Source organism: Chenopodium album, chromosome 24 (genome assembly GCF_948465745.1).
Source record: "Chenopodium album chromosome 24, dcCheAlbu1.1, whole genome shotgun sequence".
In the NCBI taxonomy this organism is placed as follows: Eukaryota; Viridiplantae; Streptophyta; class Magnoliopsida; order Caryophyllales; family Amaranthaceae; genus Chenopodium; species Chenopodium album.
This window is the reverse complement of record NC_137857.1, coordinates 12307192-12324209: the sequence shown is the minus strand read 5'-3', so window position 1 is coordinate 12324209 and position 17018 is coordinate 12307192. Positions and strand designations below refer to the sequence as shown.

The 17018-nt window shown below is 32.7% G+C and overlaps 1 protein-coding gene across 1 annotated transcript; it reads right to left on the bottom strand.

Annotated features, from left to right (window-relative positions):
• Positions 1-2071: 2071 nt before the first annotated feature.
• Positions 2072-10167, bottom strand: LOC145611529 (uncharacterized). Its single transcript, XM_081666869.1, has 8 exons — positions 9894-10167; positions 9618-9780; positions 8636-8746; positions 7347-7481; positions 5571-5675; positions 4696-4865; positions 4490-4589; positions 2072-2400 (listed from the first exon to the last, which is right to left on the bottom strand). Exons 1-8 carry the CDS (start codon positions 9983-9985, stop codon positions 2158-2160), a joined length of 1119 nt encoding a protein of 372 aa, XP_081522995.1. The 5' UTR covers positions 9986-10167; the 3' UTR covers positions 2072-2157.
• Positions 10168-17018: the final 6851 nt, after the last annotated feature.

Below are 17018 nucleotides of genomic sequence, written 5' to 3'. Positions count from 1 at the left end.
CGAATTTCTTAAATCTCATTCGTCGCTTTTATTTAGGTGGCAAGTGAATTTTTTAATTCTAAAATAAAATAGAATTCTAATTTTTAATTGGTCAAAAATATACCTTTGCTTATGTGGCGCGCCGAATGCTCTCCAAAAATGTCTACTTTATTTATATATATTAGATTAGATTATATCATGTGAACCCCACATTTCTTTAATACTGTAAAACCCCACATTTCTTAAATACTGTGAAAAAGTGTGTGTTGCATCTAAAAGAAAACGGAGGAAGTACATAATAAAACCTTATAATTTTTTGTTTAATTTTATATTTGATGAAAATCCTACTATCTCCTTTCAAATCTACTTTTCAGATAAATTAGCATTTGATAATTGAACAATAACTTTTATCCAAATCCATGTGAAATGACAAGTAAAAAAACTAATCTAAGACGAAATAAATAGTAATTAAATACTTCGTAGAAGAAATGTTAGAAATTGCCATTAAAGAAATGTAGTTGTTGGGACTTAATTAGAACTTGTTTATTTCACCTAAAACAAAATGTTATGGTCTGATTTTAATAAGGTAATAATCTAATAATTCTGGTCTAGAATGATTTGATTTGATGTATTGATTTGACTAAACTTTAACCTTAATTTTTCATAATATATAAATATATAATCAAATGAGATCTTGTTTAATTCGTCTTTATGTGCTTTATATAAATTTTATTCATACACAATTACAAGATTTAGCAATAAGTAAACAAAATTTAAAAATGACATCTATAATAAGTTGAAAAGAACAAGTCTTTTCGTATTGACAAATTGTTAAAATTGCACGTCAAGCGTAGTCCCCCACCCTATCAGTAGAAATGTCATAACCACTTAAATACGTAAGCCCAAGATCAAAACACCATTAATCACTACCGCAGATCCATGTACTGACAGTATGAACTGATGAACCATGACCGCATGAAAGTCGTCGTGTAGTTTACTACAAAGTACTAAGTACTCCTACCAGTACACTAGAAGCTCACTAAATGAGTACTAAACTGCTGTCCATGAAATTAGCACTATAAATTGATGCAATATCTTAACTTCATCTATCCATGACATAGACAAGCTAACGGACATTTTCAATGGAAGTGTCGAAAAGGGATTCTGTATACAGTGACAATGCAGCCAAAGGATGCATCAAAAGAAAAGTAAAACTCGAAAAATCTATTAATTGTCCATCCCAAGCTGCACAGCCACACACTACTGCTTTATGTGCACTTGCTGTTATCGGAGTCCTGCCTTTATTTTTGAATAATTGACACACTTTTCATCTCGCATGTCATGACACACTTCTTTTTACTGTTGTCAGCTGCCTAAACAACCTATGGCTTCACCCGAAGCCCAAGTGTAGTGTGGTTTAGTAGTAGCCACTTCTAGAGTTCTAGGCCCCTTCCCAATACTGGAATTCTGAGACAGAATCAAGTTCCCTAACAGGGGGCGAGGCCTCTGCTCCTCATGGAAAAATCAAATTTCCACCGAAGAGAAGCAAGTGGAGAACCTCCGAACAATCTTTCAAGTTCGTAGTTCTGATTGAATCAATATCCTTTGGGCAAGGGAAATACATGGAAAAAGAGACAGGTCACCCTTTTCCTTTTCACTTTAAAGTCCAAAACAACGGCCTCACGTGTCCTTAGAAAGGTGTTCCAGGTTTTTGAATTTATAGACTACTAGTAGAGGACTTCATATAGAATCATTTAGGGATATCTTGATTATCCATGATTACACAGAAGTCACAGAAATCAATACTGTTTCAATTCTTAATCTCCACTCTTTGCTACTCTAAGAAATTGTACATGCAAGCTCAACACTACATTATGGAACTGGGGAAATAAAAAGAGGCGCCTTATATCTCAGCATAATTTTTGCGTATATGAGAGCCTGTCGGTCTACAGAAGATATCCCTTCGCTAAGTATTTAGGAGACACTTAGACACTAAAACAGCAGTTATACGACTTATACCTAACACTTCCAGCATTTCTTTTCTTTTGCATTTCTTTTGATAAGACCACTTGGATCTAAAAATACCTTGTCATGAAATAAAATGAGAAGCTAGGAAGGTATACTCTATTTAATGTAATAGAACACATTATACAAAATTTGAAAGCTTTACTTACATCATCAAAGATGAAGATCTTCAATGTCAGTTATAAGACCTTTTCTTTCTGCCAATAGCCTATCTTGTTCAGTTACCACCAGCTGACCACATGCACCATTTATATCTTGGCCCATTTCCTTACGAACTGTTGTCCGGATGTTATATATCTCCCTGAGAATTCTCTGAAAATTTTTTACTTTAGCTTCACTGCTTGTTTTGAATTGACTTGTACTGCCAACAGGGTTGAAAGGTATCAGATTTACAACCTGTATAAATTTCATCAACACCCACATGCAAATGTTAGGGGAAGTAAGACTAGTAAGCTTTCAATCATAAAACACAAACCATAAACCAAGGCCACACTTGCTTAACAGAACAGATTCACTTTATACAGGAAGTTAACAAAGCAAATAGTACAGCAATGTCATATTTGATATATCCCAGATAAATGAAAGTCACATATCGCACACGCCAAAGTGAAGTTCCATCCCAAACCAATTGGCAAAAGCTAGGTTCATCACATAATTACCCTCTGTTTTCTTTGAGGTGGGAATATATAAATTATAGATACACACGGACACAGAATCTCCAAATTTTTTTCACATGCAAGTCCCTTTTAACTTAAAAAGTCTAGAGATATAGCAACTTCCCCATAAGAACTGGACATCAAATAGGGCTCAGATCCTTCTCTAACTGTATAATTGAAGGACCAAATCCCAGGTAATCTAACCTAGATTCTTATACTACATAATTAAAAGGAAAAGTCTAAGGTAATTGACCAACTGATTAGAATAGTTTATCAATCAAGATCAACTAGAAATATCTCCTCCCCACAATTAGTTTGCATGCTATCTTAATTCTCAACATCCACAGTTCGCAAATAGATATCTCATCTTTGGAGAACTACGGAGTTTTTTTATAGAGCTTCAAATCACAGGTCAATACAGTAAGAAAGCAGGAAATAACAAGGCTATATATATTCAAATAATCATTTTCATGTATAGTGACATTGAGGATTACTGAAATTTAAGTCTCATTCACAGTAAGTAATCACAGCAGATCCAAAATCTCTTTTTTTTCAAGTATTTATTGCCAAAGTCGTTTATCTGCTCAGCCCACTTAATTTCTTACAATACGAAGCCTCTAACATACCGCCCCCATAATCTACAAAATCATGAGTTCAAAAGAGCACAACAAGATATAATCTCAAAAATGAAACAAAATCAGAATAAAAAGCATAAAAATGAACCTATATCCAAATTAACAAATTCCTTCTATATTATTTCTTTTATTTTATGTGAGGCCAGTGCAAGTGTCAGGTCAGAGCAAGGTGCTATCGGATGTACAACAGGGGAGAATAAAGATCGGTCTGTCTATGTCATAATAATTAACATACAAAAATACCAACAACTACTAACAGAAGCACTAGTAACCCCTATAAATAAATAACTTTAGCACCACAGTTTGAAGATGAATGGAAGAAATACTAAAGCTTCTATAAGAGAGCCAAGGCCAATACAAGGACTTGGGATTTATCAGTAGCAGTGACAGCTATGATAAACAAGCATAGAAATAGAAATCTAAAACAACACAAGTACTAATTCTCAATATTACTGAAAGAACGCCAATTTGAATGCAAAAATAGCTAGTGCAGGTTAAATAGGTGGAAGATATATGAGTTGGCATTGTTTATGTTGTGCCGAGGGCCACTATTTGGGAGAAGCATGACAAGGCATCACACAGCCCAACCCAGCATGACAAACCACACTAAAATTTGTGAAATTTGGCTCAGGACGCAAGCCCAGCCCCGATCAGCATGGTGGCACGTGGGCTTGAGCCATGACGGGACGACCTTGTAAAAATTTTGGCACATCACGGCACAGCACGTAGATCGTGGTCTGGGCCTACCTAGCCCCAAAATATATGTGCTCGACAGGAAGCCCGGCTCAGTCATCTTTAGTATTAGCTAAAACCAAAGAGTGTCTTGCAATTTTCTCAAGCTTGGAAAAAGAAAAGCCAAATATGGCAATAACATTAGTTTAAACCAACTTCCATGTTACCATTAGTATCTGCTAGTTGTTCAACAAAGTAAGGCGACTCTTGGCATTGACAACTTGTTCTTAAATTTGTGTACTACACTTGGAACCATGATATAACTATACATCTGAAAACATAGCTTTTTCGAGGACATTTTTTTAATTCATTACCCAAATATGCAACTATGTATAGCTCAATACTTGTAAATAAGCAGACTGCTAAAAAAAAAGAGCTGGGTATGCCTCTTGTTCACTTTATTTATTAAAATCATAGAAAGGGGAAGAAACGCTATCAAATAAATAATAAGAATATACTAACCACTTCCAATGTCTCTAGCAATTTTCCAAGCTGGTGTGCTTGCAGCTCATTGTCATTCACTCCATCAAGCATTATGTACTCGATAAATATTTTCTGCTGACTAGATACAGAAGCAGAGAAAAGAAGAGAGGGTCATTCAAGGCATTAGTTTTTTTGCAAGGTTAGTGGCACATATACAAAAATACATGCAAGTGTGCAACATCTACCTATTTTTTTGGTATAAATGAAGTGCAGCCATAAGTTTCTCCAATGGAAATGCCCGAGCTGCAGGCATAATTTGGCAACGTATATCCTGAACTGGTGCATGAAGTGACACTGCGAGATTCAGATTAGGAAGATCGTTGTGTAGCTTATTAATTGCGTGCACAATTCCCACCTAAGGAGTATTCGGTCCAAACAAGATTATTCAGTCAAAATGTCGTGACAGCAAGCCTACGCATTTTTATTCCTTAAAAGAATACTAGTGTTACATAATAATATAATATTGCCTACATCGTTTTACCTTCTAAAAAAAAGGGTCAATACATAAGCTAAAATAGTTATTTTACTCTTCTTCATTATAAAATAACAAGGCACATACACAAACAATTCCTCTATCTTAAATAATTGTCATACTGTCCAAAATATTACTGGTCATATTGGCAAATTGTCCCAAACCCCCATAATCATGAATTTATGATAAATAGGAACGGAGAGTATTTTTTCACAACATTTGAAATACAGTGAGAATAATTGCCAGAGGGTACATTGCTAAACTTAGGAGGTTTGTTAGCAGTAACCAATCAACACCTTAAATTTTTAAGTATTCCTAGGAACAATTCAAATCGGATGGCAACATGGCATTTTAATATATGCAAGTCAAAAAACAGTATAATGAGATCTGTTTCTGACCGTCTTGACATTTTAAATAGAGATATAGGGTAAATAACCTAAAACCATGCATTGCGGCTAATTTGTATAGAGTACTCAGTATTGTTCATATATACCACTGCAAAGATAATACAATCTTTGGAATGATTTAATACAATTACATTCAAGAATTCATGAAACACAAAATTAATTAAGGTTCTAGCTTTAATACCGTTGACACAGTGATTTTCCTTGGTGACAAGTGAAATGGAGCGCTCGTCATGGCACGAATTGCTTCCACCAATGCAGAGTAATTATTCAATGGCTCCCCCATCCCCTGTAAACCAAAGATATAATCAAATGAACAAGCTTTTATAAAAGGTTAAGATTCCTATATGCAAAAAGGATAAAGTACAAGTTACATATAATCTAACAGTTTCAACAGTAATGAAAGGGGAAAAGATTATTACCAACCAAAAAAAAAATCTAGATAGGTCACAAGTTGATCCCACTTTAAGTAGTGTCTTTAAGCATGATATACAAATTTCTCAGGCAAAAAGAACACATCTTTGTTATTCAAACTTTTTGAAGCTACAAGGATAGAGGATGCAGTATAGTAAAAATATAAAAGAACAGTAAGAGGAGAAGTGAAGCCGAAAAAGGAGTGAAGATGAAACTGAAAATTGAATATTCATAATCCCCAGAGGGCATAAGTGTCCTGTATTTTCAAGAGTAGTACTCTCTTATAAAAAGAATAATAAAACTTTTTGAATGCTTTGCCGATTCTAAACCCAATTTATTACTAATCATCGAAATCTCTTTCCCTCTCAGCAATTACTTCTCGCTCTAGAACTAACTTCCCATGTGTCCCTTGCCAAAAGAACCTTCCTATGACAATGACAAAATAATCACAGTTTATGAGAACTTTGTGGGTGTTTGGTTATTGGAATGGATTGGTATGAAATCTCATACTAGAGAGGTATGAATTCTAAAACCCATACTAGTCTAAAGTTGTTTGGTTTTATTGTTGGGATGGATTATATACTTCAGTAATAGAATGGATTGAGAATTTTAGGGGGAGAGGTGGGTATAGGATTCCATAGGTCTGAGGTAGAGTTAGAACCCCTTGGGTATGAGATTCCATAGTTAAAAAGCTCAACCAAACAAAAAAAATAGATGGAATAGGTTCCAACTTCATTCCAACCTATTCCAAATTATCCAACCAAACTATCTAACCTAACCTATTTATCAGAATATACATTCATTTTCCATCTCTACATTACTTAACTCTATAACTGACTTCACATATGTTACTTGCCAACATATACTTAGATATTGACCAAGTGTCGTAGTTAAAATAATGAATTATGCTCATGAACTTTGTGAAAGTCAATCAAAGTTGATCAAATAGTAAATCTAAACAAACAAGTTGTACTCACAGTTGTTCAGCTTAAGGAAGAAAACTATAACCAATACGGAGTAAAAAAAAAAAAAAACCTAGTGCAATTTGTCACGGATGCTCCTAGAACAAAAACTGTTCAATAAGAAACCTGATTTTCAAACTTTTATTTATGCGCGCGCGCGCGCACACACACACACACACAGACTTCAGCTCAGCAACTCCACCAGCCCTTTCTAAGACGGTACCTCCTAGCCCTTTGTTTAATATACAATCTATCCAGATCCTTTTACAATGCAGCATCCACTAAATCCAACCGTTATCTCAAAGGGGGGCAGCAGTATATGATTCTTAAAGACTTTCTCCAGACTTGATGATGACTGCCATAGGGTTATTGTTATTAAATTTTCCTCCCAGCCAAACAAAATGCCAGATAACTGCCCTAACATCTAGATGGAACAGAAACACTAAGATATAATATAACTAGCTCTCCGCAGAGAATTGCACAATCTGATTGGCAAACACATGCAAAAACAACCCAAACAGAAAATTGATACTTTTTCCACAGCTAAGATATCATGTAGCAACTGAAAAGAAAAAAAAAATTACCATAAAAACAATATTACGTATATTTGATATACGAGAGGCATGCACCAATTGCTCCACAATCTCTCCTGTTGTTAAATTACTTTTGAATCCCATGCTCCCAGTTGCGCAAAACGTGCATCCCATTTTGCATCCAACCTTTCCATAAATGCACATATAATAACTAAAACATTTAGATTCTGCAACAATAAGTATGACCAGTTCCACAAAGAAGAAATAAAGTTAATAAGAACTATTATTTCATTAGTCTCCCTAGAAAAACACAAGCATAGGAGACAGAAAATCACGATATCACTGTCAGGACGAGAGCAAATTTAGCCTAAATGCTATTACAATTTATAAATAGCCTGATGTCCAACTTGTTTAGACTGGTTTACAAGTGGGTGGATCAGATAAAATCTAGAGTGATTTGATATCCTTCTTCTAGTTTCCATGTGGTCTGTGCAAAGACCACCAACTAACAGCGAAAAATCACCAAAATGAAGTGCCATAGATGCAATGTAAAGTACTATTGTACTCTTAAAAAAAAAAGTAAAATATTTTTAAAACTTGACCATTTTTTAGCTTAATTGTGTCAAATGTCTATAACTAGTTTTTATTATTCATTCTTCTCAAATCTATGACTACTTTTTATTACTCATTCCATCTATGACTAGTTTTGACTATTCATACCTTCTCGGATTTTTTTTTTTTTTAAAAAAAAAAAAAAAAAAAAAAAAAAAATCCCCCTAACTCTAGGTTGAGGAAATGAGGGGTGACATGTATATCCATTGAGTATCCTGAATTAAGTGTTTTAACTGGAAATAGTCCCACAGAAAGTGAATTTTATTCTATATACTACACCATCTATTATGAAGTTCAACAGGTATCATATAATTAGAAGTAGGTATCAATCAATATTAGGGGCTTTAAGGCACAACATTATAAGTACATAGCTAATAAGATACTTCTATTGTCACACCTCACATTGCTAGTTTAGATTACCCTATTAAAGTGGCAATTATTATCAAGGTGAGTTCATAGTGGCAATTATTATCAACAAGGTAAGTTCATACTTCATTAAAAAGGAAGCCAACTCAAAACTTCAAAAACACAATTCATAGGACACTAGCATCAAGTCAAAAACTAACAAAAGAATAGTCCCAACACGGATACATCAAGCATCCGCCCTAAAGTATCATTTCATTATATAATCCCAACATGCAATGAACATATATTTAAGCACAATTCACTCTGCAAAAAAGAAAAGAAAAAATATAATTACAAAAATAAAAATCAATGTCATAAAGTACCTGAGATGACACACAAAGAGTTGACCTTAGACCCCCAGGACGTTGTTTGCCGCCATATTGTCCTAGGCGGCTATCATATCTCATTATCACAGCTTCCACAAATGCCCCGTTCTGAAAAATTATAAATACAAATGGACAACAAGAGTGAACAGCTTGTGGGAAAACTACTACACTACATTACAAAAAGTTAATAGTATTAAGTATCAACCACATCATGAAGCGATGGATTACATCACCTATCTCATTGACTAGGCTATTACTTCCTAACTATGTGATTTAGTAAGAAATAGCCTTGGAAATCAAAGAGTCAAGTTAACACATATCTTACTCTTATCCAAGAGATCCTTACTAAAGGCAAAGGGAAAGCAGAAAGAATCAAAACCGAAACGACCTTCAATAACAATCATGTTTAGTTTTAATTAGCCAAAATGAGTTAGCTAAGATACGATTACTACACGAGTGAAAATATCACATAATCTTCGTACATGATTCAAGATATTGTCCATTTAAAAGCTAACACTTAAAGAGTTATCCCCCAAATTACCATTCAGAAAGTACCAAGATTTGCTTGATTGCAAGAACATACTTTCCCCAATTCGGGAGAAGTAGAATTTCCTCAACAAAATTCCTGTATTTTCATCAACCATATAACCTCCTAGTTTTTTTTTTCCCGTGTACATTCAATTTTAACCGGGAACCCAATTATTGTGAATAACCAATCTCGGCGAAAAGGCAGCAGAAGAAGATCAAGGTTTACAATCATGGACACCAACAACTAGTAACAAAAACTGAGCAAATATCATACAAAACCCAAAATATAATACTCCATTTTTCCAAACATAGTCGTCACAATACTAGTTCAATTACACTATCATTGCGACTATTAATTCCGGGCCAAGAGTAGTAGAGTACCAAGTAGTAATTATCATAACGTAATAAAGAAAATAATAAATAAATAAGAAAAAATGCAGAAAATTAAAACCTTGAGTTTAATGAGAAGTTTAGAAGTAACAGCATCAGTTGAATGAGAAACAGAGTGAAGGGTTGAAGACAAAGGCAAGAACTTTGAATTGAGAAGAGGGTAAGCAGCAGCCGGCAATGACGGAATTTCATCCCATTTACAATTGGGATTCTGCAGAACATTCCTGCAACACCATTAATGTCGAACAACAAGATTAAAATCCATTAAAATTACAGGAAAAAGAGAGAAAATTGAAAAGAAAAATCACAGAAAAAGAGAAGAAATTGGTTTACTTACTTCCAAATCAAAGGGATGAATTGGGGGTTGATTCCGGCGTTTTCGAACTCAGTTCGTAGAACTGAAGCGTCGAAAATGGATCGAAGCGCCATTGATGATGTGATTGTAGTTTAGAAGTGAGTTTTGATGCGTCGAGTATTGTTCTGGTTTGACGCTTCGTTGCTGGCTGCGGGTCTGTGGAGCTTGTAATCAACAGTCTAACCTTCACCACGCCGTGGAATCATGTACCACTGTTTTTTTTTTCTTTTTTTAAATGGAATATTTTTCACACACGACCTTTTTATTTTATCTTTACCCACAAATCTAATATATACTACGTATATATAAAGGGGAGTTTTTTCCCGAGATTTTAGAGAGCCACGTATGATCTAATTTTCTTAGCGCACCATGTATGATTATAAATCTTAGTAATAGCCAATTAAATAAGAGATTATTAAAAAAAAAAAAAATCAAACAAACCGTGCATCGCACGGGGTTCATCTAGTTATAGAATCAAATACTAACAAAAAAAAGATTTAAAAGGGAAGTGAAGTCTTGAAGGGAAAAAACAGCACCAGGATGTGACACGTGTCACTTCCGGTGTCTGTTTTAATATTAAGTTATTGATAAATAATATTGAATGTTCAAAAAAAAAAAAGTAATATTGATTCTTTATTAGGTCTAAGAAAAAGCGGCAAATACAAGTTTACCTGTTAGATAAACGAAGTTAATCTGGTGGCATTTTTGTAAGTATATTGAAAAGCATGGTCATTATTCAATACTTTTGGTGAGTTATCCAATTACTATTTGCAACTTGCATTTAGAAAATTACACATGTATCCCTCCACTGGTACTTGAAAAGACAATTATACCCCTATATTGTTTATCTGGGGAATTAACTGGGCACAGCTCAAGAAAAAGCATATTTATTTATTAGTTCCTCCATTCTAGAATTTAGACTTGTTTTCATTATTCAAACATTAATTTTGACTATAATTTTTTATTAACAGATTATACAAGTATCTCAACATTAGATACATGATATGTTGCTTCAAAAAAAAAAGGCATGGGGCCTGTTCGGCGTTAGCTTTTAAGGTAGTTGTTAGCTTTTTAGACCTAGTTAAAACACTACCTTAAAATAATACTACCAGTTTTTGGTGAAGTAGTGTTTTAAGTAGTTATTAGAGGTAGAGATATAGGTAGCTTTTAGCTGTTGTTGATAGCTAAAAAAAGATAGCTTATGATATTGTAAAGTAGCGTTCAACCTTAACTCTAAGCTTTTTTTTCTAATGTTTTTTTTTTTAAAAAAAAGCTTTTATCTTTTTGACTTAGTATTATTTGTTTTGGTCAACCATATGCATCTTTTTTTTTTTTTTTTGCCCTTTCATTATGAGGATTTTTTTAGTGTTAAATTGATTGCTTATTAGCAAAAAATATTATACTATATAATATTTAAAATTATCAAACACTAGTTATAAGTATCGTGCATTTACAAAATTTGATTACAAATTACAACGTTTAGTTATTAGTGAATACCCAAGTCCCGAGCGATACACATTTAATCCCACACTTTGATAAGCACATGGGTAATTTACTTGATTATTTGTTTCATGTTTAGTGAATGGTGGAAAAGTTAATTTTTGTTTTATTAGTAGTATTGTTATTAAAATAGTCAATGGGTATTTTTTTTCTAATATTCCTATAATATTAAACAATACATAGTTATCTATAAATAGTTATAATTTGATTAATTATTTTCATAGTTGTATATATTTACAAAATGAGGTGCAATATAAATAAAAATATAGATTCTTACAACTTCATTTATTTTTCGTTTCATCAAAAATTACTGATGGTTTTATTTTTGAAAAAAAAAAAGTACAAAGTATAACATATGCATATAATTAGACAAAAAAAAAAAAAAAAATTAAAGTCTTATAGAAAATTACTGCTTTAATATCCAATAAAAATGGTAAGAAAGATATGAAAATATATATTAGAACATATAAGAATTGATGTCAAATAACAAACATAGAAGTTTATATTTGACTAAAACAAAAAAATTTGTCGGGAAAATTTTTAATTAGAAGAAGACACGTGTCATCTCAAAGTTCACCTTTAGTATAAAGTTATAGACAAATTTTCAAAAAAAAAAAAGAAAAGAAAATGGAGCAAATAATAAAATATGACATATAATGATGATAACAATATCAAACACAAATCTATAATATGCTTGCAAAAAGTAATCTACACCTTCAAGTACCAGTTGATTATCATTATATATGGCGCTGGCATCAATTAACATCCACATTTTTTATTCGTTTGATTAAAATAGAGCATGAAGTTCAATTTATAATCCATAAGAGATTTTTTTGTTTAAATAATCCTCAATCAAATGGACTCAATATAATTTACTCCAATTTATATACAAAGTAATATAACTAGAGATCATTGTCATTTGATGTGACAAAAATCAAACTTGAACCAAATAATATTAACTTTGATACCCAAAGAATATAATAACAATTAATAAATGAGGAAGAACACATACCTAAACAAATCAAAGAAACTTGTATACTTTTTTTTTTTTTTGCTCCTTTTGATTCCAAATAGCATACGAAAGTATAAATTTAATTATGATTTTGAAAGAAGAAGATGAAGTAGAGAGTTTACATACGGAGGAAAATATAACGTTATATTAAAAAATAATCAGGTAGAAAAATATGGTAGAAAACCTTATATTGTGGTTGACCGGAAAACAAATACACTAAGTCAAAAAAAGATAAAACTCTTTTTTTTTTTTAAAGAAAGATAATAAAACCTAAAAAATAAGTTAAATGCTAGATTTTTTTTTGTTTGAACGCTATCTTTTCAAGCTTTTATTAACAGCTGCCTAAAAGCTACCTCCACCTCTAACAGCTACTTCACCAAACAGTAGTAATTTTTATAGGTAGTGTTTGAATAAAGTCCAAAAGTTAACATCTACCTCAAAAGCTACCTCCGAACATGCCCTAAAACAAGTAATAAAACAATGCATAGCCCTTTTATCACCTCTTACCCCTTTCTTTTTTGTTCTAGCCATTAGCCATTTTAGGTCGTTCTTTTAAGTTCTACCTACTTTGCTTTATTCTATCCACTAGTTAATGCCCGAGCTATGCTCGGGTGTTTCAATTAATACATGGTTGGATTAATTTATGCATAACGGAAAATAAAATTTGTATAATGATTTACTTAGTTGTCAATAATTGGAATTATCAATAAGTAACAAACTTTTTTTTTTTTTAATTTGATCAAATTGGAAATAGGATTTTGTATGTTAAAATTCAATTTTTTTTATCTTATATTTTATCTTGATAAAATTATTATTTATTTTCTTAAGAAAAAGATGACAAAAAAATGTTTTTAAAGGGAAAATTTTTAATATAGTATTGACACATGTAATCTAAGAATTATTTTGGGGATTACTTTAGTAAAATAGTATAGAAATGATACATAACACGTCACGCTTATAATAATAATAATAACAATAATAATAATAATAATAATAATAATAATAATAATAATAATAATAACAACAACAACAACTGTCTTTTATAGTGTCAATCGCTACTTTTACCGAGCACTCATAATATGAATCGCTACCTTGATAGCTAACCTCTATCAACTACTACTTAACAACTCACATCTACTCAAAAATCTAATAGCCAACAGCTATAGCTAGTTTTTTCGAACAGACCCATGATATGTATCTCAAGGGGCAAATTCATCAATTATAGTGCATAATTTGTAGTGGCGGATCCAGGAAAAATATTTAACAGGGTCAATATACATTTGACAAATTTTAATGGGGTCATTTGATTAAAAATACAAGCAATTTTATAGAAAAAAAATAATTGATAATGTTTTTTTTTCATATTCAAGTAGGGTCAAGGGACCCCACCAAATAGCCTTTCATCCGCCGCTTAATTTTGTCCAAAATTTTTCAAGCTATAACAGAAGGCTTTAATGAAACATTGAAAAAACTTCAACCAAAAATGGAAGAACTTCAATGGAGAAATGGAAGAGCTTTAAGGAGCTTCAATGGAGGACAACCTAAACCATCCTCGTAAGGGTTCACCTTGCCCTTCTTTTCACCCTTTTACTAAGGGTTTTCGTTTGACCAGCGGCGAAGCCACCAATAATATGGCGGTGACAGTGTTTGTTCACGACCCAATTCTATGGAGGAGGTGGAAGCATGAAGCAGATGAGGATGTAAAAAATGGGGCAGGAAAAAGAAGATGAGGATGATAAAAATTGGCATGAAGAAGAAGAAAACATATAAGAAATAGTACAACAAAATAGTATAAAATTCATATAAATCCTCTTATTTACAAATATGCATGCCATGTTGAGATACTCGGGCTAGCTCTCGTATCAACAACCTAAGCTAACCTTCACTTCACCGTAGAATCATGTACTATTTTTTTTTTTTTAATTTTTTTTTTTTATGGAATTTTTTCACAAACAACCTTTAACTTTGTTCAAGTTTACAATATTGATTCTTTATTAGGTCTAAGAAACAACATATTTATTTATTAGTTCCTCCATTCTAGAATTTAGACTTTTTTCACTATTTATATATTAACTTTGACAATAGTTTTTTATTAGCATATTAATAACATTTGTTATTATAAAATATGTAGTTAGATAGGTATTGATATAAAATTTCATAACATAACTTTTTCTATAATTTTCATTAATATTTACCCATTTAAAAATAAGTTCAAACTAGTGTCTCGGCATGTGACCAAAGTTTGATTGTGTCAGTTATTCTGGGATAGAAGATGTATTCTTTACTAAACTGATTTTTTTATTATTATTTACTTAACAAAACTTGTTTTTAATGAATTGAAATTGTTTTAATGAATTATTTTGGGAAATTATCTTTGGTATCGTCAAACTTTTTGTATTTTTCTTTGGTGAATTGCAAAAAAAGCTATCATCTTTGGAAACCTTGTAACATTGATTACCAAAAATGTTAACTATTTTAATTAAAATCATTAATCATGGTTAGTTTTTTTCAATTTTTTTAATAATTCAATTGTTCTAAAAATAATAATAATGAAAAAAAAAAAACCAACCCACCCCTCCCCCACCGGTCCATTAGCAACCCCAGCCCCCTCCTCTCTGCCGGCGCCATCCTCGTCCCCCTCCCGGCACCCAGATCCCCTCCTTTGACACTAGCCTTTTTTCCCCATCCGACACACCTCCCTCCTTCGAAAACCCCTAAAAACCCCTCCCCCACCCCGACCCCCAGCCGCCCATCCCCCCTCCCTTGAAAACCATAATTCCACTTCTACCATGGTCGTAGTAGTTGCAAACAAAAGAAACCCTCACTTATTCATCAACCATGGCTGCAAGTATACCTTTTTTCTCTCTCCTCCATTTCTCCTTCTTTCTCATTCATAGTTGCAGTTTCTAATACGTTCAATATGTTGTTTATTCTTTTTTTTTTTTTTGCAAGAAAAACAAAAGGATTTCTAAGGTAAGAAGGGAGGCAAGAAGAACGAGTATGTTTTGTGAACTCTTTTTATTTTTTTATTTTTTTTATTTTTTTTTCGATTGATTGTTAAAGGTAATTATTTTTTATGTTGATTTTGTTGTTTCATGCAGCTTTGATCCATTTCTAGGGGGTTTCTAGGGAGGGAGGGTTTCGAGGAAAGAGAGCGGTGGTTCAAGGGATGAGGGAGAGGTGCGGCAGAGGTGGGGGAGGCTGGCGCCAGGCACTTGGCGTCGGTGTGGGTAGGGGTGGCTAGGAGGTGAGGCGAAGGGGTGACTTTTAAAATAAAATGTTTCCAAAATCATAAAAAAAAATACTAACTATAGTTAAATATTTAATTAAAATGTATCATTAATGTTATGATTAACTTAATATCAAAATTTCATGATTACCATAGATAATAGGTTTATTGTAATTCATAAAAGGGATAAAATAAAAAATAGAGTATTACCATATAGAATTCCCTATTATTTTTGTAAAGTGAAAAAAACAAGGCCTAAAATTGTATTGGTAAAAAAAAAATACATCAAAATGTATAGTGCGGGTACTGTGTTTTAGGATCTGGTTATTTTCATGGAAAACATCTTTGGAAAATTACTTTCTAAGGAAACTATTTTCAATGAAAAATATGATTGTGAAGTATTTTCCTTTATTTGTTTGTTTATATAGAACTTATGTAGAGAAAGAAAATTGGGAGTAAATAGATGATGTGGATCTAGGTGATTCCAATGATGTAATCAACGAACCAAAACCTTAGACGCAACGATTCTAAGGGTGAATTAAGGGCAACGACCTTAATTTCCTAATCAAGCTAGTCTCAAACAATAATTATAAGCCAAGATAAACTTAAGCAAATCAAATTAATTCATAAACTTCCACCCTTCAATGAGGCATGGCATATGTATTTATAAAACAACCTAAGGAAACCTAATTAGCTTAGGAAACCTAACTAAACTAGGAAGCTAAAAAGCAAATTAAAAATAATCTAACATGTAAAACCCACACTAGAAGAGTTATGGTAAAACCATGCTAGCTAGAAAAATAAAATAAAGCATTAAGGATAGTGTGAAAGTCTAATGCTACTCTCTAAGCTTCAATCCATGCAACACACGTGACAAAAGCCAACTTTCCAAGAGAGTCCAATCCGAATCCCAAAGTGTCAAGAATGATCTCAATTGGCTCATAAGTTGGAACTTGATCATAAATTGTACTTATCTGAGATAAATCTTGCCGCTTCTAGTAGTTTTAGATGCTTCTTGATCCAAATCATTCTCCCCTTCTAGAAAAGAATTTGCCCTCAAATTCTCGTCATCTATGTAAGGAGCCAAATCACCAACATTAAAAGTTGCACTAACTCCACCATAAGAATCAGGAAGTTCAATCTTGTAGGCACTATCTCCAAAAACACTCAATACTTTAAAAGGACCATCTGCTCGAGGCATCAACTTGTTCTCGCGTTTCTTGGAAACCTTCCTTTTCTCAAGTTCAACCAAACTAAGTCACCTTCATTAAACACAACTTGCTTTCTTTTCTTGTTTACTCTCTCTTTGTAGCAGTTATTCATCTTTTCAATCCGGGCCTTTATGTCCTCACAAGTCTTGTAAAAG